At 40.8% G+C, this 23,078-nt stretch overlaps 1 protein-coding gene and 1 long non-coding RNA gene across 5 annotated transcripts in view; one reads left to right on the plus strand and one right to left on the minus strand.

Moving 5' to 3' along the window:
* LOC136435743 (uncharacterized) overlaps positions 1–925 on the plus strand; it is a 31,529-nt gene extending 30,604 nt beyond the window's left edge. Inside the window, exon 3 of the long non-coding RNA XR_010755893.1 lies at positions 376–925. This is a non-coding gene — a long non-coding RNA (uncharacterized lncRNA). The remainder of the gene's footprint in view (positions 1–375) is intronic.
* The window catches only part of LOC136435739 (isoleucine--tRNA ligase, cytoplasmic-like), a 161,076-nt gene that overhangs the window by 66,255 nt on the left and 71,743 nt on the right, over positions 1–23,078 (minus strand). For 3 of the 4 annotated variants that reach the window (XM_066429428.1, XM_066429427.1, XM_066429430.1), the window contains exons 10-19: positions 20,747–20,869; positions 17,025–17,215; positions 15,757–15,883; positions 13,380–13,453; positions 12,904–12,993; positions 10,772–10,876; positions 6,955–7,041; positions 6,242–6,470; positions 3,916–4,036; positions 3,003–3,094 (exon numbers count right to left, since the gene is read on the minus strand). In XM_066429428.1, coding sequence (XP_066285525.1) covers positions 3,003–3,094; positions 3,916–4,036; positions 6,242–6,470; positions 6,955–7,041; positions 10,772–10,876; positions 12,904–12,993; positions 13,380–13,453; positions 15,757–15,883; positions 17,025–17,215; positions 20,747–20,869 — 1,239 coding nt within the window. The remainder of the gene's footprint in view (positions 1–3,002; positions 3,095–3,915; positions 4,037–6,241; positions 6,471–6,954; positions 7,042–10,771; positions 10,877–12,903; positions 12,994–13,379; positions 13,454–15,756; positions 15,884–17,024; positions 17,216–20,746; positions 20,870–23,078) is intronic. The other variant, XM_066429429.1, reaches the window with a different exon arrangement.

Raw genomic sequence — 23,078 nt, forward strand, 5'->3', positions numbered from 1 at the left:
CGGGCTAACCAAATAGCCTGCAGTCTGCTGACATTTTTTTATTAATGATATCTACAGTTATGAACATTGCAGAATAATGATTTTTACATCACTGTACTTGTTACACCAAGAGCTACACACTGATATGAAACTTAATGGTAGAACATCAATTTTTCTGGAGATTCCAAATAGCTACTGTATTCCCCGATGTAAACTGACTGGTGTTATATACATGTACGTTTCATATCCGATGATATGGCATACTTTGGACACAGCAAACAATTTTCCACTGTCCTAATTATGTTTTGTAATTATATGCATTAACGTTACTATCATACAGTCCGAATTTGTCACACAGTATGATCTTCATTCAGATGTCCTTTTTTAATTTTCCAGTGGATAAAGATGGCATATCCGGTACAGTTGTGCAGAGAACATGGGCTGCCTTCAAGCAAACTTGAACAAGTTGAAGATTACACAAACAACAGATCAAGTGCTTGGTGACGAAATTTCCTTCTTCAAATTTTCAAAGGGAGAAGCTTCTTCAGGAGAATGACTTGAAAAAAAATGCTGATACTGTACTAGTCAGAAAGTAAGTTGTAAGTCTCCTGTACTGTAGGTAACTTATTATCTGTACCAACCAGAGATCTTATTAGAATGGGTAACTTAGGTATTGATACTAATAATTAGCACCATACTGTTATCATTCTGATTGATCATGATATTAATTAGCATATTTAACTGATTAGGCTTTGGAATATTAATTTAAGTACAGAGATTGTAAGAACATGTTTCAGCAAGCTTACAACATCAGTGAATTTATGTTGTAGCCAATATCAGTGGACATCATTAAGGTAGCAGAACACAGTTTTCGGCCTATGGGGGTTTCTATTTGAACAATATTGGTCAAAGCGTTTCAGAGTTACATTAAAAAGTATGTAAATAACTGTGGACTTGTGGTCATTTCTGGTGCCATGTTGGGGTCAATCATTCCCATAGGGCCAATAGATAAGCGTCTTCCAATAAAAATGTCTTACTTTTTAACTTTGAAAAATTCTAAAAAATTTCAACTTTGTCCGATTTCGACAGGATAAAAAGCATTGTAAGCGGAAGAATCTGATCTGTACTTTGACAGCAATTCCAGCAAGTTATGTCTTACAAAAAAAAAATTATGTGACATGCCTACTTTGGGTGGTTTTGACATGCCTCGCACCATGGATTATTAAAGAAAAAGTACTAGAATTATCTTTATAATTGATTATACGCTAGGTTTTTCTCCTTCCAACAACATCATTCGTTACTACCTCAAAATTTTGCCCAATCATCATTTTTGACGTGAAAATTTTGTTTTTTTCTTCTAATTTACCAAAATTAGAGAGGTTGAAGAAACAAAATTCAGTTGGTCTTGTAGCGGAAGGGATAGGCTTTCATCCCATACACAGTTGATAATTGCAATCATGTGATTCCCCCTTTGTTTGTACATTAGGAGATTTCTTGGTATGCCCATTATACATAATTCTAAATCAATACAGTCAATACGAACTATAACATTCAGCAGGATTTTACATTTTTCCCAAAAGTAAGTCTGTTGTTTAATCTATGACAAGCAATGAAAATGAAAATTCCTCGTCTTCTAGCTTTTCTTTGTGATAAAGATAACTCCCCTTTTTCTAATTCTTCGCTAATTGAATCAATTACCAGCTGGCCTTTAACATCCGAGAAAGCTTGACTGTTAGTCCATCTGAACCGGGAGTTTTTCCTGTTTTCACTTCTGATAGTGCACTTTGAAATTCTCTATCTTCAGGTGTCTTATTTAACTATTCTTTAATTATCGTCCTGGGACAAGGTGAGTGGTATGTCGACAGTTTCAAGAAATTTGTTTACTTCTTCCTCTGGCACCTGTCTGGATGTGTATAAATTTGCAAAGAATTCCTTGAATTGTGCGAGTATTTCAGTATTGTTTATAAACATTTGATTGTCCTGTCAATTTTGTAATAGTGTGTTTTTTGTTATTTCTTCATTATAAATTTAGAAATAACCTTGTAGATTTTTCGCCATCTTCAAAAGATATTCTACGGCCATATCATGTCAATACCCCCAATCTCGTTCTATCTCGGAAGTTAAGCAACGTCGAGTCCAGTCAGTACTTGGATGGGAGACCGCCAGGGAACACCGGATGCTGTAGGCATCTCTTAGGGGTGTCCCTGTGGTGGTCTGCGCTTCTGTTACTTGCCACATCTGGTTCAAATTACTTGGACCAGAAGGCCCGAGTTCGTCTCTGGGTAGGACACCCCTGCACAAGAGGCACATTGAGTCATACCAAAGACTTTATAAAAATGGCACATACTTCTGAAACAGTATGGAAGTTAAACACACTCTACTGCCAGTGGACTAGACCCCTGCTCCAGTGATTGCACCATAGTGTGGCCCAGGGCTATGAAACGGAGATGGGCACTGCCCTACACACCTTATGGTGTGGGAGGATCTTAACTAAATTTAAGTCATAAGATATTGTCCTTGCCCTTATTCTTGCCCGTTGCTTTGTATTCATAGAACTTAATATTATTGTTTCTTTGTTTGGTTGTATCTTAAAACAATGTCATTGTCAGCATTATCTAGTTTTGTTTCTAGTTCTAGAAGTTCTTTTTCAACTACTTGTAGACATTTTGAGCAAAGTCGCGCTTTGTGTTTATTTTAATATTTAACTGTTGTTTCTTTGATACCCTACCAGTCCAACTTTCTAATAAAGTGAAGGAGAACCACATCCCAAGCATGTTAAAGAATGCTTGTTAATTGAGAAGGGTAATATCCATGTGAGAGCAGATCAAACTTTATTTCATATTTAGAAATTACAAATGTCATTTAAAAGGTGTCTTGGAAACCATTTTTCTTTACAATGGATAACCAACATTCATTTAAAAAAGATCTTTGTTTTAAACTGGCCAAACAGATATGAAATTGAAAGTGACTATACATTCAGAAGCTATTTCACCAGCATTCTATTTATATTTGTTGATACTCACTTTGAGCCTCTTCCTGTTGAAGCGCACATACCAGTTGGTCAACATGTCCACAAACTTGACCAGTCGTGGAACAACAGTGTACAGCCGATATGCTGTGAGAGATCAAAATTGCAGGCTATTGAGTCACAGTAAAAATAACATACACGTTATTAAACTACAGTTCAGCTCTCACAAACGGTGTATTGAATCTGGAAGACATCACCGCACTCTCCTGGAACATATACATCTACATTCTACATTTCGATATAGCCCCATCAGGGGCAAAGTAGGGGGGGAGTTGAGGTCCCGGGCTAAGGCGGGCAGGCCCCCAGCCTGGCACGGAACGACTCAACGGCGGGAGCCGTCACAACCATGCCAGGCAGGGTATTCCACTAGGGAATAGTACGGGGGAAGTAGGAGTGTTAAACTTTGTACATGTATGTGTCGGTTCTGGCATATATGGTTGGAAACTTGAGTTGGTGGCTGCCCCGGGTCGCCCCTGAGCTGGTTTCAGTAAATTGTCAGTGTCTATATTAATATGGTTGTTAATAACCAATATGTCAGTACTAACAACCAATATGTCAGTACTATAACCTTCAAGAATAGTTAATTAGCACTAGACTGTACAGTGCACAGCAAAGAGACAGGACTGGTGTAGTATTAGACAGAATCTGTAAGGTACATTCCCCACTTCTTACACCTGAGTAATCACTTTCCTTGCACTCTTGGACAAATCTTCCATGCACGAAGGAAACTAGAAACTCAAACTATTATTCTATCACATTTATGTAATATATGTTACTTCTTTATTTTCAGTGTAATTAGCCAAAATCATACAGGACTGGTTTTCATTCATTTCTTGACTGATGGCTTCAATGTTTGAGCCCTACTCAACATACTGGTTACTGTAACAGTTGCATGTTGAAATCCTGACCTGCCATCTCTTGAGTGACAAACTGGATGAGAGACTGTGTAAAGGATAAGATCCAGCGGTCCATGATGTTGTCTGATGATACCACAGTGTCTGCATTGTACACAAACGTCAGACCATCCTCCTGTGAAATCAAAACAAACGTGAAATTTTGTAATTTGGTAGAGCAATCATGGTTAAGTGCAGCGCCAAGATTCACAAATGAAAACATGATACACTCAGGTGAAACAGACATACAAATAAAACAATGTGTCTGGAGAATAAAGTCAACTGTTATAATGATGAATTATGTCATCTCCAAATGATCAAGCCTTTATTACCGAATGATCTTTTTTCCATGTTCATCCCCATATGGGCTAAATAGTACCTGGAATCATCCGTGAATAATTTCATCAGGTGGGCAAATGACTGAATAGCATTGAGGTTCTTTTATTTGAATGACTGAATAGCAAGGTTGTTTTATTCAAAGACAAACTTGAAGACTCGGTGAGAACAAACATGTTATCTGAGGAGGTCATTATATGATTGTGCAAACTTCGTCATTTACTACATGTCTATAACGCTAGGGGTTTTTCTAGAAAAGAGGGAGCACAAACAGGCGAGGGAGCGAATTCTATGTAACTATTTATGGATGAATAGATTGCTAAGGGAAGGCTGTATGCTGGGGATTAAGCTAAAATCTGAATTCGACGAGGGTTTTGTGTTTGTTGATTGGTTCGTTCGCGGCCCTCCATCTTGCTCCGCTGGGTCGCAGTGACCACTCGTGTCTGTTGAGGATAATTACCCTCATTTGCATATCTTGCAATTAGTGAAGACTGCAAAAATACATTATTCTCATTATAAATTATTCTATTCTGTTCAACAACAGGAAAGTTGGAACATCTACAATGTAGTTCCTTCTTAGGTTTTTAGCATGTTTAGACATGTATGTTAAGTGATTGGCATGTGATGAATAAATTAGGGTTAATTAGGGCTAATTCAGATAAGATACTGATGATCGGTCAAGAATACATTGTAAAACATGACAGTCTGTCCAGTCCTATGTTTAAATGCTGAAAATTTGAACAATATTGGTCAAAGTGAGTTACATTAAAAAGTATGTAAATAGCTGTACGTGTGTCATTTCTGGTCCCATGTTGGGGTCAACCATTCCCATAGGGCCAATAGATAAGCGTCTTTCAATAAAAATGTCCAACTTTTCAACTTTGAAAAATTCTAAAAAATTTCAGCTTTGTCCGATTTCGACAGGATAAAAAGCATTGTAAGCGTAAGAATCTGATCTGTATTTCAGCAAGTTATACCAAAAAAAATGGTGTGACATGCCTACTGTTGGACTAAAAAGCCATAAGTTGCATGTGAATGGAGCTAACCAGGATTTGTTAGCTTCATTTTCCCAAACCAGAGTACAAAGCTCTCAATTGTCCTAAATCAAAACTCACACAACAATAAAACCATTCTGATTAATTTTCATATCATACTAATCAATATTAAAGGAAGTTCTGACATGAATTTCAAGGTTTCAAACCAATCTCAGAACAATCTTCAGACTTTTGAGAACAAATTCAAGATTCTTCAGAACAATCTTCAGATTTTTCAAACTAATCTCAGAACAATCTTCAGATTCTTTTAAACAATCTGAAGATTCTCTGAAATAATCTTCAGATTTTCCATAAAATCTGAAGATTTTTCGATTTTCAACGACGCTTGACGACCCCCACTGGGGGTCATGATGATCCGTTGAGTAGCATGGAAGCTTTTCACAAAATATCAACTTTGTAAGTACATGTATAAGCTGTAAAGGGCTACAAACATCAGTCCAAAGTGCAATAGATTTTCCAAAATTAATCTGGAGGGTGTCATGCAAACTTCGTCTTCATTGGGTTTTCATCTCTCGATATTCATCCCTTTCTCAGTTACATATGTTTGAGAATCCTATCATGGAATGCAAAGGATTTCTTAACTTAATTTACCTAATCAATTCTGCAAATTAGCTCCTGATTTGTATAATCAGCATATGATTATGTGTGTTTGACACACTGTTTTAATCTCAGCTGTTTGACAAATCTTGCTCAGTGCCACAGACGAAAAGTAGTGGATGCTACTTGAAACATCTGACCATTTATATTTCCAAAATCATATCCAGTTGCTTGTCAATGAGTAACTGCTATTTGGTGTACGATAACAATCCACCAAGGCCTTCTCGAGTTATAGTGTGAAAACACAAGCATACACACACACACACACACACACACACACAAACACCTGAAAACATCAGTGAACCTTCTGATGAAGGTAGATTTTTTTTTAAAGTGTACGCTTGAACCCTCACCTTCTCTAGCCTGATGACATTTTGAATGAGGAAGCGGTAGGCATTGTACCAGGGGAGGAACACATCCTTCAGTACATCTCGCACCCCCTCTTCCTTAAACCTTAGGCTGTCTGCACGCACCACAGGAGAGTTGATCAGGTACAGTCGCAGGGCATCCGCTCCATACTTATGGACCACAGCCATGGGATCAGGGTAGTTCTTCTTACGCTTGCTCATCTTCTGTCCATCTCTGGAGTGAAGAAAATATTCATAGTGTTTGTGATGGACACAGTGGTCTAATGAGTAATAGCAGCAAATTGTGCAGGTGCTGATTACAAAAAGAATTTTTGTTTATCCTTACCAGCTTTCTACATACATGTACATGTACTATCGAATAGACAGGTCTGTGCAGTCAAACATCTTACAAACAGACTAGCATTTCTATGCTGGCTCAAGTAAGAACCAGTGATTTGAAAGTTAACAAATGAATATCAAATAATACAGAATATAATGGTAATTAATAAGTTTTTTTATTTGTGTACAGCAATGAACATTTGTGTGAAAATTGTGCGATAATGATGTCATAATACTACATGGGGAAAGTTGATATCACCCTGATGAAGACGTCAAACTGCTGACATTACAGTAACATTACATTTTGGAAAATCTATTAGTAATACTCTGATTTTTTAAAAATTTCTGGAGGATAGATAGGGACATAAAGTTTGACTCACGCTGCCTGCACCAGCCCATTGACAATGAGGTTCTTGAATGGTGGTTTCCCAAACAATGCTGTTGACAGGACCAGTAGAGTATAGAACCTGACAATAGTTGGGAAACAACAATGTGAGCAGAATAACTGTACATACAAAATTAAAGGGATATAAATGTACCACAAAATTCAATCTTTGTACTTTTGAAGCTACAACAAAGCCAATATGACAGCCAAGGTGTGAATGCATCCCCACATTCATTGATATAAACGTATAAAGTTGATAACTGTATAGTATAGCTGAACAGTTGATTGTACTCAGTCAAATATTTAAGCAATTTTGCAATCTTTTCTTGGTTTTGTGGACATCGCTTCAGTGCTGCGGTCTCACCGAATCGACACGTTGAACGAGCCAGAGACTGCATCAACACCATTACCAAATTGCAGGGGTCGTGGTAGACCAAGGAAGTTAAAGTAGACCAAGGAAATCTTGGTTGGAGTGTGTCAGGAAGGACATTAAGGTGTGCAGCCTCGCCAGTGGAGTGGTGGACACCCTGGACAGAGCCACTTGGAAGAGCAGTGTGAGGACTAGCCGACTGCTGCACATCCGTGCATTTCCGCTTGTTTCCCGCCTATATACAATATTCGCCTACCTCCTAGCTTGTTGGAATATTACGCCAAATGCAGCGGAAATATGGCAGAATCAGGCGGCGATTTTGGACTATGGAATGACGAAAACGCATGTACTGATGGCTATCTACGGGGATGTTGGGATTCAGAAGAATTTCAAGAGATCCCACCGAAACCAGAGCGTGTACGCTGAAGTGGCGGCTGAATTGGCCAAAAAGGGGTACGCGAAAACATGGAAGCAATGTTGCACTATTAAAGGTGAAAAACCTCAAGATGAAGTACAAGAAGGTCATTGAACACATGTACAACAGTAAGAATAGTATCAATCGAATTACGTGTCTGCCGTTGGTCAAACTACAAGGAATGTAGCTTGATTCGACTTGGCTGTTGGACTCGATTTTACAACTTGCGCTCGTTCGACCCCTGGTGTGACGGTATGCGACTAAGGGTTTGAATGGCTCTATGTGGCTACTTTCTATTCAAAAGGCTGATTTCCGATAAAGTTATGATCTTGTATTGAAACTGAGAATATGACATTCCGGGCGCAGCCAGTTTGTTTGGTTCATCTGGACTTCATATGCAAATGCGACACACATCAGTGTGATCGCAATGGAAAATTGGCACACTTTCTAAGTGCAATATATTTGGTGCAGTCCAGTAAGATACATCTGGAGTTTATAAAACAGTTAAAGGCTAATAAGTGGTTTGATTATTTTCAGAACAATCTCTGTCGGTGCCCACCTGTTCTTAGAGGACCTGTTGCTAATTGTCCATGCATAGTGGACGAGATCCTCAGTGCAAATGTGATCCTCATTAGCCTAACCAAGGACACACACTCTATTGTATTCACCTTTCTTAAGGCTGTATACACCTCCAATATGACAACCGCAGCATTTACAGTAAGTGAAATTACTTTCTGCATACAGTCAAACCTGCACAAGGCGACCACCGGGGGGACTGAGCAAAAACGGTCGCGATGGACAGGTGGTCGCCATGAAGAGGATTCCACTCACAACATGTTTCCAGGTCGAGATGTTCAAATACAGTATACTACGTAGATGGATGGAAAATTATGTGATTTTTACAGTATGACCCTCACCAGGTTCAATTCTCATAGACAAAAAGATCCTACAAAAATTACATTTTCCGTTATTGTAATGTTTTATATCGTTAACGTTACATCGTGTACAAATTTTCGTCATAATATTGACTACAAAACAATGTTTGCCACGATGATCTCGCAGGGCCTCCCGCACATACGCACATACAATCAAAGTTTTAAGGCCTACGATAAATCCCTTGAAAACACCTGCTGACCCCAGCCTTTTTTGGGCGCCGACCGCTGGATAAAAGGGGCAAAAGGTTTTCTGAAGATGACAACTGAAGATGAACACGGAACGGTGTGATTTCGTCACGCCGCGCCACATCGGCAAGCTCTGTGCGACCGCATCGAAAGGTAAGTCAGTGCACGGCAGAACGCAAAGCGTCCAATAAAATACATAAAGGTTTGTGAGATTCATGGAAATAAAAAGAAAATATGAATATTAATTTTCATCAATAACGAGAGTATTTTAAATGTTCATACACAGAAGCGTTGTGTTTTACAAAGGTCAGCGGTACGCCGATCTGGGCCGTGCCAAAACCAAGATGGCGTCGGGACCAAGAAACAACATGTTTCGCCCGATGTTTCGCCCGCCGCGAAGTCATTTTTCGGCGGAATTTAGTAAGATACAGACACATTTTTGTTGAAAATACAAGAAATGGCTAGTAATTTCTGTGACATCTTACTTTTTGATGCCATACACTACGTAATCGTTTTGAAAATTGAGTTTAAACCGAACCAAGCTTGCGGTAAACTATAAGATTACGATGGGCACACCAACATCGATATTAAAGTATTCACAAACATTTGTATTTACAATGTTGATAGTGGGAACGTTTTATTAAATCACTTCATGGAGGAATCGTTGCTATTCCATACATTTTTGTCCGTCAAGGTCTTAAAATCATTTCCGCCAAATCCGACAGCAAAATGATCCGATGTCAACACACGCTTGGAAATGAGGCGGCCGCCATGGGCAGGGATTGTGCTCTGTGCAGTCCCAATTCGTGACGGTCGCGGTCATGTTGGACGGGTGGTCGCCTTGGGCAGGCAGCTTAATGCTTGTGGCTATGGGGAAAATTTTCGGGACCGAGAAAAAGCGGTCGCCATGGCCAGGTGGTTGCGTTGAAAAGGTGGTCGCCTAGGCAGGTTTGACTGTACTTACGTCTAGTAAATCATGCCTTCAAACTGTGCCCAACTTACATACCTGGGATTAGGTACTGGACAGGTCACTGTGACATTACAACAAAAAACAAAAAAACACTAATTGTCGTAGTACCTATTCCTGGCAAAGCATTCATTCAAACTAAATATTTTCAGCTCAGAACCCAATGTAAGATTAGGGCAAAGTCAATTTTCTGGTAATTTCTTACATACTAGTAGGCCATGCTGATTTGATTATGGATGACATCCGTGCGCGCATCAATTTTAGTCCGTTCCCAAAAATGAAAGTTTTCGGCCACACTGTAAAAAGCAGTAACTGTTGCAAAATGAGAAAATACATGCTGTGAATTGCAAAAAATATTTCAGAGAACGGATACTAATGTCGTAAAACACCAACGTCAAATGTCCAAGATGAAGTTTTCAATGAAAGAAAATGATGAATTCATATTTCTGTCTACCATAGTCGGTGTGTTAACTTTTGTTTATCCTTCCTGACCACACATATTTTATAATGAAGGAAATTTATTTTTTTATTCGCACACACGCACGCATCAGTTTTGGGGTCTCCAGAGGATGTCATCTATATACTAGTAGTAATCAAATCAATATGGCCAAAGTGAATGTAAAGAAAAACAGCGGCATTGCAAGACAATATCCAGGGAGTGAAAATGGATGATAAACCTGCAGGAAAGCTGACAATTTATTTACATCCAAAAATGAGGGGACTAGGCTGTGGGTTGTTTTTGCTGTTTTTAAAGCAGAAAATGATGACGCAAATGAGCTAAGGTGTGCCTCTCTATGTCAGATTTTGTTCCGTTGAATATTTTCAGTTTTGTCATCAAAATTTTACAATGAGTAACTTTGAGCACTTAATGTTTAAGAGTGGACTTCGTTTCTGAGCAACAAATCTATCCAATGAATTTTTAAAGCAGAGTTAACAAACCATCCTCTTGTCTGGTCGATTCCCTCAGCAATGAAGTCTGCAGGAAAACTGTCCTCAAATTCTTTCTTGCTCTCAAAGGGGTAGTGATTTTGGGCATAGGGCATGCTGACAAGAAAAAAGGAAACATTATCATTACAACTGTATCTGTTGAACATGAGCTTCAGTACCAGCCAGTAGTCACAAAATGACTTCGACAGATTATAAGAAGCATGGAAGTCATAAGTGGAATATCACAGTCACTGTGATAACATTGATAAATATAATTACACGCTCAAGACCTTCCCATGACTTTGCCCCCAACCACTACCCCATAAAGGTCGGTGTGAGTTAGGAGCAGTTGGCCCAGGTGAGCCAAAGTACAAGAACCATTGAAGTTCCCACCGCCTGGAAGTCATGGCACACATCTGTGTGAGCGGCATCCCACCTGATATGAAAATCAGGGGAAACCGACCTACATGTATTTCCTGTGGGTTCCACAGGAACTAGGAAGAGTGTGTGAATTTTAAAGGGTATATGCTAATATTGAACTCATGTTATACTATTTTAGGTTTTGGTGGTTTATGACAACAAAAACTACCGTATTATTATTTTACAATGTGTATTTCTTGACTGTGCATTTCTCTATTTAGTCCAACTTGCCTTTATAATGTTGAATTTCCTTTCTACATGTATTATACAGCAGTCTGTGTAACACAAATTCTGCTGTGTGTGGCTGTAGGGGGCCAGCGGAAGTTGGGTGGGCTGTTAAAATTATATGAGCGTGATTTCGACATGTATAAACAGTATCACTAAGTTTTAGACTTGTACCCATTGCAATCGTTTTTCAACAAAATTTGACTGAATTGAATTGTCACCTATGTTTCAAGGACGTATGAAATACTTGTCTTATGGTAAAATAAGGTTAGCAATATGATTTTACTTTGAAATTAACGTTGGGTAACACAAATTCGCCATTTTTCCGATAATGGTTGACTGAAATCAATCTAGCAGAACAATAAACCATCCTTTTTTTCTATTATTCTGTCAGTATCATGTACTATCATTGCACTAATTACATATATGGTAGATTTTGTCTCTAGTCGTGCTGACACCATAATATTTCAACTTGAAACTACCGTCCGCCGCACGCACAATGACGGTGTTGTCGGACAGGTGTGAACATTAATTCGGGAGAGAAGATTCGTCTTGAATATCTTACCGCTAATTACATTTTATACAGTAGCTATTCATTCCATCCTTGGCTTGAGGGGAGTGCTAAGGCCAGTTCGGGAACAACCCGTGTGTTGAGTCGGTAGAACTTCACTCAAAGTCGGCCCATCGTCATGGCAACGTGTAATGTTACATTATTCATGGAAAGGTAGCTGGATGCCGTCGCAATGGTAATACTACTATGTCCATGTGTTCCTTGTTGTGTTAGGAGCAAACTTTGAGGAAAATATCTTCCTCAGTCCACTATCACACGCAACATTTAGACAAAAAAGTGTTCCTCACAAACCTTTGTCGTCTGCTTGACAATAGGATTCTGGTTAACAATATGGCGGCGGGAAAATACACGTGCCGTAGGTTGTAGCAACAGAGAGGAGTTTTGATGATTGATCACACTTAGAATCCAGTTGCAGGTTAGCAAAAGAGATTGTAATAAGTTGTCTTGTAAATAATTGTGTTTAGCAGGAAGCGGATGTGACATTTGTCTTATAAACTAGCCGACAACCATGTTGTGTAATTCTCCCACGAAGCCCTCAGACTGTTCCAATAAGGGACGGAGAGTTTTTGACCTCGTCGCCTTCTAATGCATGCTTATCGAAGCTTTTCAGACAGTGTTCTGAATACGTTAGTCTGTCAAGTTTGCATTTCTAGCGGTAGTACTTATATTGCATCTAGCACATATCCCTAAATATCCCGTTTTCGGAAAATCGCGAAGTTAAGTACCCCGCGAATTTATGTTACCCAACGTTACCCCGTCTGGAAAAACAGAGACAAAGATAAAAAGTGAGGAATATACACAATGTATTCATAAAGGTGCAGTATGACAATTGAATTTGAAATGCATAGGAAACATTCAATTTGTCTCATTACTACATTTGCATTTGCTTGTAGCAGTAATCCAATCTCTGTTGAGTACATGACCTCACCTTCCGCTCTCAAACCAGCAGTCAAACACTTCTGTCACTCTCTTCAGCACACCTTTCCCACGGGTGGATGGGATTGTCACATGGTCCACACTGAGGGAAACTCGGTCAGGATTACAAGTAACAAAGCAGATGAAGGATACCAGACTGCTTTAAAAATGGACATCATCAATGAAAAATACAAATTACAAACAATCTTCAATCATCATCATCATGCTGCATATGTAGGACCATGATGGCATTGACGTGTACCACACCATACTGAAGCCCTTAGAAGAAAACTAACCTTCACTCATAGACAAAAGTTTCCCCGACATCATAGGTTTTTCAAGCAAAGACTTATCTGTGGCAACAATTTCAGAGTGTCCTTCTGCCATACAAATACAATCTGAGTTTTGGTATCATACGAACAATTCTGATCTCATATTATCTCTTCTGTACTGATAATAAGAATGAATTTTGTAAGTTAAGCTGCCGACCTTTCTCTGTGGAGATCTGTAACCCTGACTCCAGACAACCTGTACAGCTCCTCCACAGACCCAACAACAACAACCTGAAAAAAACAAAAATCAAAACATCACCTTTCATTTAATATAGGAAAGTACAGAAATCATGATAATTACAATGTATGGCTAGCTAAGCAGATGATAATATTTACTCTCATAATAAGAACCAAATAAAACTAGAAAAGCAACATTTGTGAGAGCAAATACATTTATATTTTGCCCATCTCCCTCCCATTGCAAAAATTGACTGTTTCAAAAGCATCCCTTTGCTAAAAAATTCTGCCCAAAAGTGAACTATTGCAAAGTCATTCCTGTCCAAAATGGAGCTTATGTCCCCCTATGCAAGAGCGGACTTTCACAGGAACTCCAATACATAATAGACCATTCAGAAACCATCTCTAGTGAGAAAAAAACAACTCGTGTCACCCAGTTCAAAATCACATGTAAAAAAAATCTATATATATATATAACCTTCTCAATTGCACATTACTTCAGTACGACACAACATTAACAACACAAGGACAGGAGCCAGGGAGCAATGAGCCCTGCACATGGCAGATAAGGGGGCACCCCCTAGTTTATTTTGGGTCTCAATTCGAGTTTGCACACCCCTAAGTCTAGCGACCGTCTCTTCCAGGAAATACTTCTGAGCCAAAACAACTGTGAATGGGAATGAAGGCTATCCCTCTAGCTACAAGAAAACCCGAGTTTCGGTTTCTTCAACCTTTGTAATTTTAGTAAATATAAGAGGGAAAAAGTATTTTTCCGTCAAAAATGAGGCGCAAAATTTGGCATTTTCCCGTGGAACTAAATACATCACAAAATTTTTTGACACGAAAATGACTGTTAGTGTCAGAAAGAGAAAACTCCAAGGTATAATCAAGCCCATTATAAAGAAAATCCTACCACTGTGATTTTCACAATAACCCGACGCGCGAGGTAATGCAACACGGCCAAAAGAACGCAACAAAGGTCAATCTGGGTCAAAGAGGCAGTTTACCTTCAACGCGTATGGATATCCGGAAGTAAGGCTCGGATCGAAACGCAATTTCCACCCAAAACACACCAATTCATACGCTTTTCGGCCATGTTAGTATCTAATGTCAGTTCGAAGCACATTTTGAGAAATGTGAACTCAAACCCAGACCCTCGAAACCCTTTCGTCCCTTTTTTGTCGCGGACTACCATGGACCACTGTCGCGGAAGAACTGGTGCGTGCACCGATAAGTGGTCCTGATTGAATTGTCTATTTCAACCAATCAGCTTGAGTTTGATAAATTCATGGGTAGTTCGAAAGGCTCTTTTTGAATCTGTTCAGGTGAAGCAGGTCAACACCATACATGGTCATGGTCCAGAGCACGAGAAGCCAAAATGTACGTTTTTGGTCTGAAAATGGCCAAAAAACCTCACCTCAAAACGAAACAAAAAAACTCTGGGGGTATGTTTTAACTCTACCTCTATACCAAATTTCAGCTCATTTGGCCCAGGGATGACTGGGATGAAGCCCTTTGAAGATTTGACAGGAGAAGGAGGAGAAGAAAGAAACATGACCAAAAACGATATAATTTGTCCATGATTATAGTATGTGCAAAATACAAAAAACAATGAATTCAAAAAGATTTATAATCTGGCATCAATAATTTCCAAGGGATGTACACTTAAGATATTCAGGACTTCAAGAAATTCTTGAGAAGGCCTCCATACGCCTGCATTCTGTGATGACGAGAACATAAGTTTATGGGCCCTTGTCAGAATAGGCGAGAACTTACAGGAAGAACATACCACCACAGGACACAAATGAAACAAATATTCTCAACAGACTATGTCAGTTTCCGGTGATTTTCTAATCCTTCGACATCTTTGTATTTCGGGGCAAGGAAAGACAACAGCTGCTGAAAAAAGGTATAACGTTAATAACCCACTTCTGAGCACATCCATTCTCAGCACATTTTGGCAGTGTCTTAAAATTGCAATAATAAATCACCAAATAATAGATTCTTCTTTTTTTTTTCTTTCTTCTTCTTTGACTTTGGAATTGACTTTGGCATTCTATGACATTAGTGTCGTTTTCCGATTTTTTTGTGTGTGAGACTTACGGCACATATTTGATCATTTTGCAGCTGCTTTGTATGATTTACAGTATGGGCAAAAACTTTTTGATGCGAGCATAAATGTCATCCATCAGTTCTGATCGATTCAAAATGGCCTAACTGGGAAAAAAAGATGGGCAGCTTCTTCTCTATCACTTGAGAAATTGCCACAAAACTACAAAATATAGCTAGTTTTCAATTTTCATTACTACATTAGGCTGTAGTTTTAGCCATTTCAAACTACTGTGACTTGGTCTAACCTCCTCGTAGTCATCGCTGACCCAGAGTGGGATTGGCGTGCCCCAGTAACGATTGCGAGAGATGGCCCAGTCATGAGCATCACGGAGCCAGTTGGCGAATCGTTTTTCCTTCACAAATGCCGGTACCCTAGAGAAGAAGCAACACAAAAGGCGGTGCATAATTGACATGCTTTTATTATAATCATGGCCATGGCTATCCTAGTTACTTTACTGGAGATCCCATCCTCCCCCCTCAGCTGGTGCATGAGTATGGGATCCACGGTAAACTAACCAGGACGAAACCCAGGCTAGTATATGAAAGACTAAAACTAAAAACTACCATCATTTATATTAATTTCATATTTGAAAAAGTATGTCAAAATACATTCGGGACGCTCTTATAAAATCTTAAGCAATAGTACTTCACAGAAACAAGCGTTGTATGTCAAAAAATCTTCAGACAAGCAGGGAATCAACTGGTAGATATATACATGTACATGATTGTGTTAAGTGTTTGTGTGAAATTGTAAATTACAGTGATGACGTTGTTACACTCTCACACCGATGGGACTGAAAACATGATTAATCAGGTATTACAGGTTTGAAATACCTGGTTGCGCAGTTGCAACCAAATCTTGTTTGGCGCAATTTACAATGTTATGCGCATCTATATAAGGTTACATATACTTGCAAACTCAGGTAAAGCAGTGCGCCATTCCCACTAGTTTTGGGGGTGAGAAATGCAGCAAGAGGTCAAATTAGTGCCTGATGCTGAAGGATGACATCATAGTGACAAACGTAATAATATGCTACTTTTCATAGAAGGAAACCCATGCCCAAGCAAGAAATGTATGAACTGTTTTCACTGTTGACGTCAGTCTTGGCTCCTGATTGACTGCTAAGATTTAGCGGAAGGAATTAACAAAGTGAAGATCACCAAATATTTTTTGAGCAAGCAAGGTGTTCAGGTAAAGACGGCTGTGGTGTACATCCTATTGTATCTCCGTTTCACCCCGCCGATTGCTTCCCATTTGGAATATGCTACATGGGAGCGATCAAAGTAGCAAACAGGATGGATACATGTACCAAACTAGTTCAGGTACAGGACCAAGATCAACGTTGAACCTAAACCGGACTACCTGCATCTCTAACTTGAGCCCTTCACAGAAATTACAGTCTGTAGGTCAAGTTGCAATTGGAACTGGTGCAAACTGAATTGTTGAAGGGCAACCTAGACATCATAGTTTTGCAAACCTTAATTGCTAATCATACAACTCACTAAATCTTACCAGTAACACTGACTGTTGTTGTCTAGCAGTTTCTCAACAAGGGGCTCTACACGCACAAACCAACCAGGCACTGCCTTGTAGATGAGTGGGGTTTCAGAGCGCCAACAGAAAGGGTAGCTATGGACATAAGTCCCCTGGTTGACAAGACGACCATGTTGTTTTAGCCATTGGATGATGTTCTTGTCAGCTTCCTGCAGAAGGAATACATAATCCAGAAATATGGAAGTAAGTGCACATATAGTCTGTACAGGGCTGTCTCCATGTTTATATACATTATGCCCACACATTTTGTTTGGGGGTTTCAGATTTGGAGGGCCGGAGGCCCGAAGCAAAACTAGGGAAATTTTGGAAATTCAAACCCTCTGAAACGATACATGACTGTGTACTTAACACATTTTCAGAGCCAAATTTTCATTCAATAAAGTCGGCCCACCGTCAGTAAATGAAAACCTAGCACGTAATTTTTTATCGCACTTGCACAAGTAAGACGTAGTTTTACTGACTAATTTTGAAGAAATGAGCTGAAAAACACAGCACTGGTAATCAAAACTTAACTACAGTCCTGTCGTGACAGGTTATGTCAACACGGGGAACAATGGGTTCTTCTACTCCACTCAGTCCCGTCCTCCATCAGTGAGCGAAGTTCTGCTGTGGTGATGTTACTGAGGCTAGCATCCCTTTTCAAGTTGTCAATGAAGGTTGTGCATTGTCTGCCCCTTTTCCTCCTTCCCAGAGGATAAGCTGACTGGCTGTTAGCTCGGTATGTCGGATGCAGTGTCCAGCCGGCGCCATCTTCCGTTCCCTTATCTTCTCAGAGTCTGGGGAGGTCACCGTAGAGTATGCACTTGACTGTGCCATTAAGAGAGGTTACTCTTTCGCCGGTTGAGTTGTAAGCCATGACTTTGGTCTTTTTGGCATTCAACTGTAGGCTGATCCTCCTACAGTGTTGTTCCACCTCTGCAAGGAGGACATGAGGTCTTGACTGGTCTTGGGCAGAAGATGAGAGTAGTATAGCTGTAGTAATGATGTTTTAATCTCCAAGGGTTAGTAGTACGAACTGTTTATGACTGTCGAACTCCAATATTCCAGATGAATGCCCAAGATTATGCCTCACTAAGTGTCTCTCGGTAAAGCCCCTGTCACACTTGTGCGTATAAGCCATTCCGTGTGAGTTCCGTGTTGAATTTTAACAATACGCAGTTGTCCAGTTATGCGCGGTGCACATATAGTGTGTGAATAACGAATTCAACGCATTAATGCGTTTGAGACACGTGTAATGTGCATATGAAGTGCGCAATACTCTTATCCTTGCAGCGAATAGCTGCGCATCAGGTGCGTGTGCTGAGCGCATTCCGAATGCCCACAACGACTGCCGGCCGCATGCCTGGCGCACTTCCGACGACTGCTAATCGAATTACGAGCGTACCCTAAGTATGAGATGTGTTGAAACTCTGCTGCCTGCTTTTCCTTTTATTACAAGTTCAGACTCGACTACAAGAACAACATGGGGCGCCGGCTGAAACATGGCTCTTCCACCCGCGCTAGCCGTGGCCGTGGCTCGTCTAATTCTGGACCACCTGTTGAGGCGTCTAACACTCCTGATGCTGCAGGTGACCGTGATGGTTGTGTTGGCCATGCAGGGCTCGAAATTCATCTTTGGGAATAGGTGCACTGGTGCACCCAACTCAAAAAATTGGGTGCACAGAAAGAATTTTGGGTGCACCAGATAAAATAAAATTGAATGTTCTTCAGAACATAATTACAAAGTCTAATGCTGCTGCCTTTCTTAAGAACTTCAATCTGTAATTCTATAGCTAACTTTAAAATTTCAAACAAATAATACATTAAATAAAGTACAGAAAAAAGTTATCATGCTGTTTTTTATACTTATATTTCAAGAATATTCTGTATACTAGTGTACAATAGTACCTTAACCCTATAGCCTACAAAAATATCTAGGTGCACCAGTGCACCCACATTTAAAAATTAGGTGCACTGCTCCAATTTTGGGTGCACTGGGTGCAAATGCACCCACTATTTCGAGCCCTGCCATGGTACTGAAGACAGTCCCCCGGCCCCATCAGGCGAAGCTGTCCAGTCTCACTCCCCTGGTCACGAACCTGCAAACGAGGGTGGTGAGAAGGAGCAGACCTCCGGGTCACCATCACCTCAGGCCTCGTCTGCTACCCCCCAAAAGCTACGAGCAAAGAAGACCAGCTACTCCCTAGATGCTGAGGTAGAAAAGGCTTTGGTGGAATGGATCAAGGAGAACGATATCCTCCGGAACAGTAAGCTGATCCGCTACAAATGTACAGATTTAAAAGAAGCTCTATGGAACGAAAAGGCGATGAGCTAGAGAAGACAGCCACCTACTTGAAAGCCTGGTGGAGGTCCATTAAGGACATATTCACAAGGCTACACAAGAGGAAGAGCGGAGATGGGCCCAATTGCCAAGGACCTCACAGAGAGGGAAGAATGGATTTTTGCCACTTGTACTTTCTTGCGGCCACTAGTCCGGCACGTGTCACAACCAATGAGAAGTTTCTGTCAGTGGTGCCAAAAGGTTTCGTCAGTGATGCCAAGCGTCTCATAGACTGGGTTAATTGGCGTATCCTCCTCGCTTATCACTGGAGGGCTGCGCCCAGCAGGTTGCTGAAAAGTGTATGCCAGAGAGATGCTCTTCCAGACTACTTGCTCTAAGCTGATGTCATTGATCAACTTCCAGGCTGTACCAAGTTTTGAGCCCTAAATGTGTGCTCTCTCCCCTTCTTCAATTTTGCCTGTTAACTCCTCTTAGTCAATGATAGTGAAGGTAGAATTCCTGTCTTTTCTCATTGTACTTCTTTCGAAGCGGTTTGCTCTTATTCCAAGACAAGTACTCCCAGTACACCTTCTCAATCTCCTCTCTCACTGCACAGACACTTGGTGGGTCTAGACACTTGACCCTTTCCTTCTGTATTGGCACGTTGGGCGAGACTTATCATAGTCTGATGTCCGCTCCTAATCATCCTTCAGCTGAAGCGCCTGATAGCAGTTCCTCACCTCCACAGCATAGCTCTCTTGGAGGTCCTTGTCCCCTGCCAGTTCACTCCACATGTACTTGACCACCTGTTTGTGCTTGTTGGACTTGCTCTTATGCAGTCGTAGTGACACATTTGCTGTGACTACCCTAGGGTCAGAGTAAAGTGAGCTGAAGGTGCTATAAGCCTCACAGTTGGTCACATTGTTCCTCCATTTTGCCCTCACAATGATGTAGTCAAGCTGGTGACATGTGTCCCGTGGTGACCTCCATGACCACAGTTTAACTCTCCTCATTTCAAACAGCTGGTAGTCTTCCATAATCTCTAGTAACCGTTGGCCATTGTTATATGTCAATCTGTTGTATGTGTGTGGCACATCATCCAGACCTAGTTGTACATTTAAGTGCATGCGAAGCTATAGCCATTGAATACAACTACAGAATTCACTGGAATCAAGGAAGACTGTAGAAACAGCATGGAAAAGTCAGCACAAAATGACTCGAAATGATCCAAATCAGCAGCGTACAAGTAGCAGATGTTGCCTGCTGCCACCAAGTGGCACCACTGAAATTATGGATTTTATCATTTTACTGATGCAAACAAAAACAAAAGATGCGACACGGAGCACACCACGCCGGTACTGAAAGGTAGCTCTCGTCTTTCCCTTCTATAATTAATATAACTCGATCTATCAACTCTTACCTTGACATACTGTCCCTTGAAGTCAGTGACTTCCTCTGTAAAGCAGCCACTGGCATCTACAGGGCAGACTACTGTGCCATCTCGAGAGATGACACCATTGGCCAGGCAAACTCTGTAATCATCCTGCAAAACAGAGGGATTTACTGGACTTGATTTGGTTTGTTCTGGTTTGATTTGATAGTGGTTAGAAGCACTTAAGGTACAAAAATAAATACATGTACAACTCTACTCTCGAGTTGTCTTACAAAGAGTAATAAAAATCCTGTTGTACAATACCCCGGGCCTGTTTATAAACCCACAAAACCTGTCATTCAACGAGCTATACTTGGGGGACCTGAAACGAGGATTAGCACAAGATGCAGTTTCTCAATACACGTCGTTTGACACGCGTGCATTGAGCCGCGCTTCGCTATACAGCGCTTACTTCGTACGTGTGCATTGCTTTGCACGCAAGTGTAATTCATCACTACTGTATGTGTAGACACGCATTTCGTGAGCGTCTAAGCGGATGGCACGACGACTTGTATTGCCAGGCATTTTTACAGGATGTGCCGAGGGCTGAATTAGTGCGTGTGCATTTCCTCAAAACAACCAAAGTTGGCACATACTCGTATTCCGTGAGTACAAGAAATTACCGTCTATTTCCTCGCAAAGAGTCTGGCTTGGTACCTCGCGAACATCGGGTCACAACTGAATCAGCTGACACATTCCATAAAACAACCAGGGTTCACACTGGCACGCGTCTCCTTACTACAACCCGATGTCGTCTATCATTTAGCGACGTCACAAAGTGAGGAGACTTGTGAAAAATTTGGTCGTACATTTCCTCACTGCAACCTAGATTTGCACAATGTGCATTTCCTCACTACAGTCGGTATCTGCACGACTCATGAGTTTTGTGCGCCTTTTCGCCTGGCTTATACGTCTGATAAATTGTGCTATACTTTGATCGTCTTGTCCCTGACTATTGAAAAAAATACACAAAGTACAAGTCTTGGACGTACAGGGCCATAGTAAAGGAACCAAACCCTGACAAACGGTACATCCTGACAAACAACCACTGAAACGTGTCTGTTTAAACTGAAACAAGAAAGGCAATAAAACGTATTGCTATGGCGAAGATTGAGTGGCTATATGTAAGTGGTGATGAACATTTTTTGACACATTGCAACTAAGGTGCCAGGCCGTGTGTCTAAAGGTTAAAATGTGTCTACTTATTGTTGGACAACCAACAGACATTTGACATTTTGACTTTTCCACTAAGTTATTGATGAACTCAAATTCTTGATTCAAACAATCCTCCAAACAGGCTAATTGCCCGGAGTTCCATTCTGACAAATGCTCTAGCAGAGAGACAACATTAGTGGTTGGTCCTAAGTAGTAACACATCGATGACGGTAATTTCTAAACAGAGATCAGGAATACATATCCATATACTTTCCCCACAGTGCAATAGGCATGGCTTTCCCTAAATCCCGAAAAAGAAAAGAGTTCTTCTCTTGTTCCAAAGAGGACTTTTGGAATTTCTCGTCACAGCGCAGCCGGAGTCAATTTGCCAAACCCTGCGGGAGTCCCAATCACAGCGGAGGCGAGGGCGGGAGGGTGGTCGTTTAGGGAGATCTTATCTGATCTCCCATGGAATCTCAGGCTGGTCACTACTGCGCGTGCAAGTGACATTCCACAAATACCAACCTCGGCATAGCTGGGATGTACGGAATTCTCTGCAACTAAATACAGTCAAACCTGCCCAAGGCGACCACCCGGCGGACCGAGCAAAAACGGTCGCGATGGACAGGTGGTCGCCATGAAGAGGATTCCACTCACATGTTTCCAGGTCGAGGTTTTCAAATACAGTACGTAAATGGATGGATTATTATGTGAATTTAGACAGCATGAGGCTCACCAGGTTCAATTCTCATTGACAGAAAGATCCTACAAAAATAACATTTTCCGTTATCGTTGTAATAATTGTACACCGCTACATCGTGTACACATTTTCGTAATAATTTTGACTACAAAACAATGGTTGCCTCGATGATCGCAGCACCATCCCGCATTCACACGTTACATTAAATAGTACACACACATGCACATCATCGAAGTTTTAAGGCCTAAGACAAATCCCTAGAAAACACCTGCTGGCCCTAGCCTTTTTTGGGGCGCCGACCGCTGGATAAAAGGGTCAGAAAGTTTTCGATATGACAACTAAAGATGAAACGGAACGGTGATTTCGTCGCGTCGCGCCGCGCCGCCAAGCTCTGTGCGACCGCATCAAAAGGTAAGTCAGTGCAGCATAACGCACAGCGTCCAATAAAGGTTTGTGAGAGTCATG

Source organism: Branchiostoma lanceolatum, chromosome 5 (genome assembly GCF_035083965.1).
Source record: "Branchiostoma lanceolatum isolate klBraLanc5 chromosome 5, klBraLanc5.hap2, whole genome shotgun sequence".
Taxonomy (NCBI): domain Eukaryota; kingdom Metazoa; phylum Chordata; class Leptocardii; order Amphioxiformes; family Branchiostomatidae; genus Branchiostoma; species Branchiostoma lanceolatum.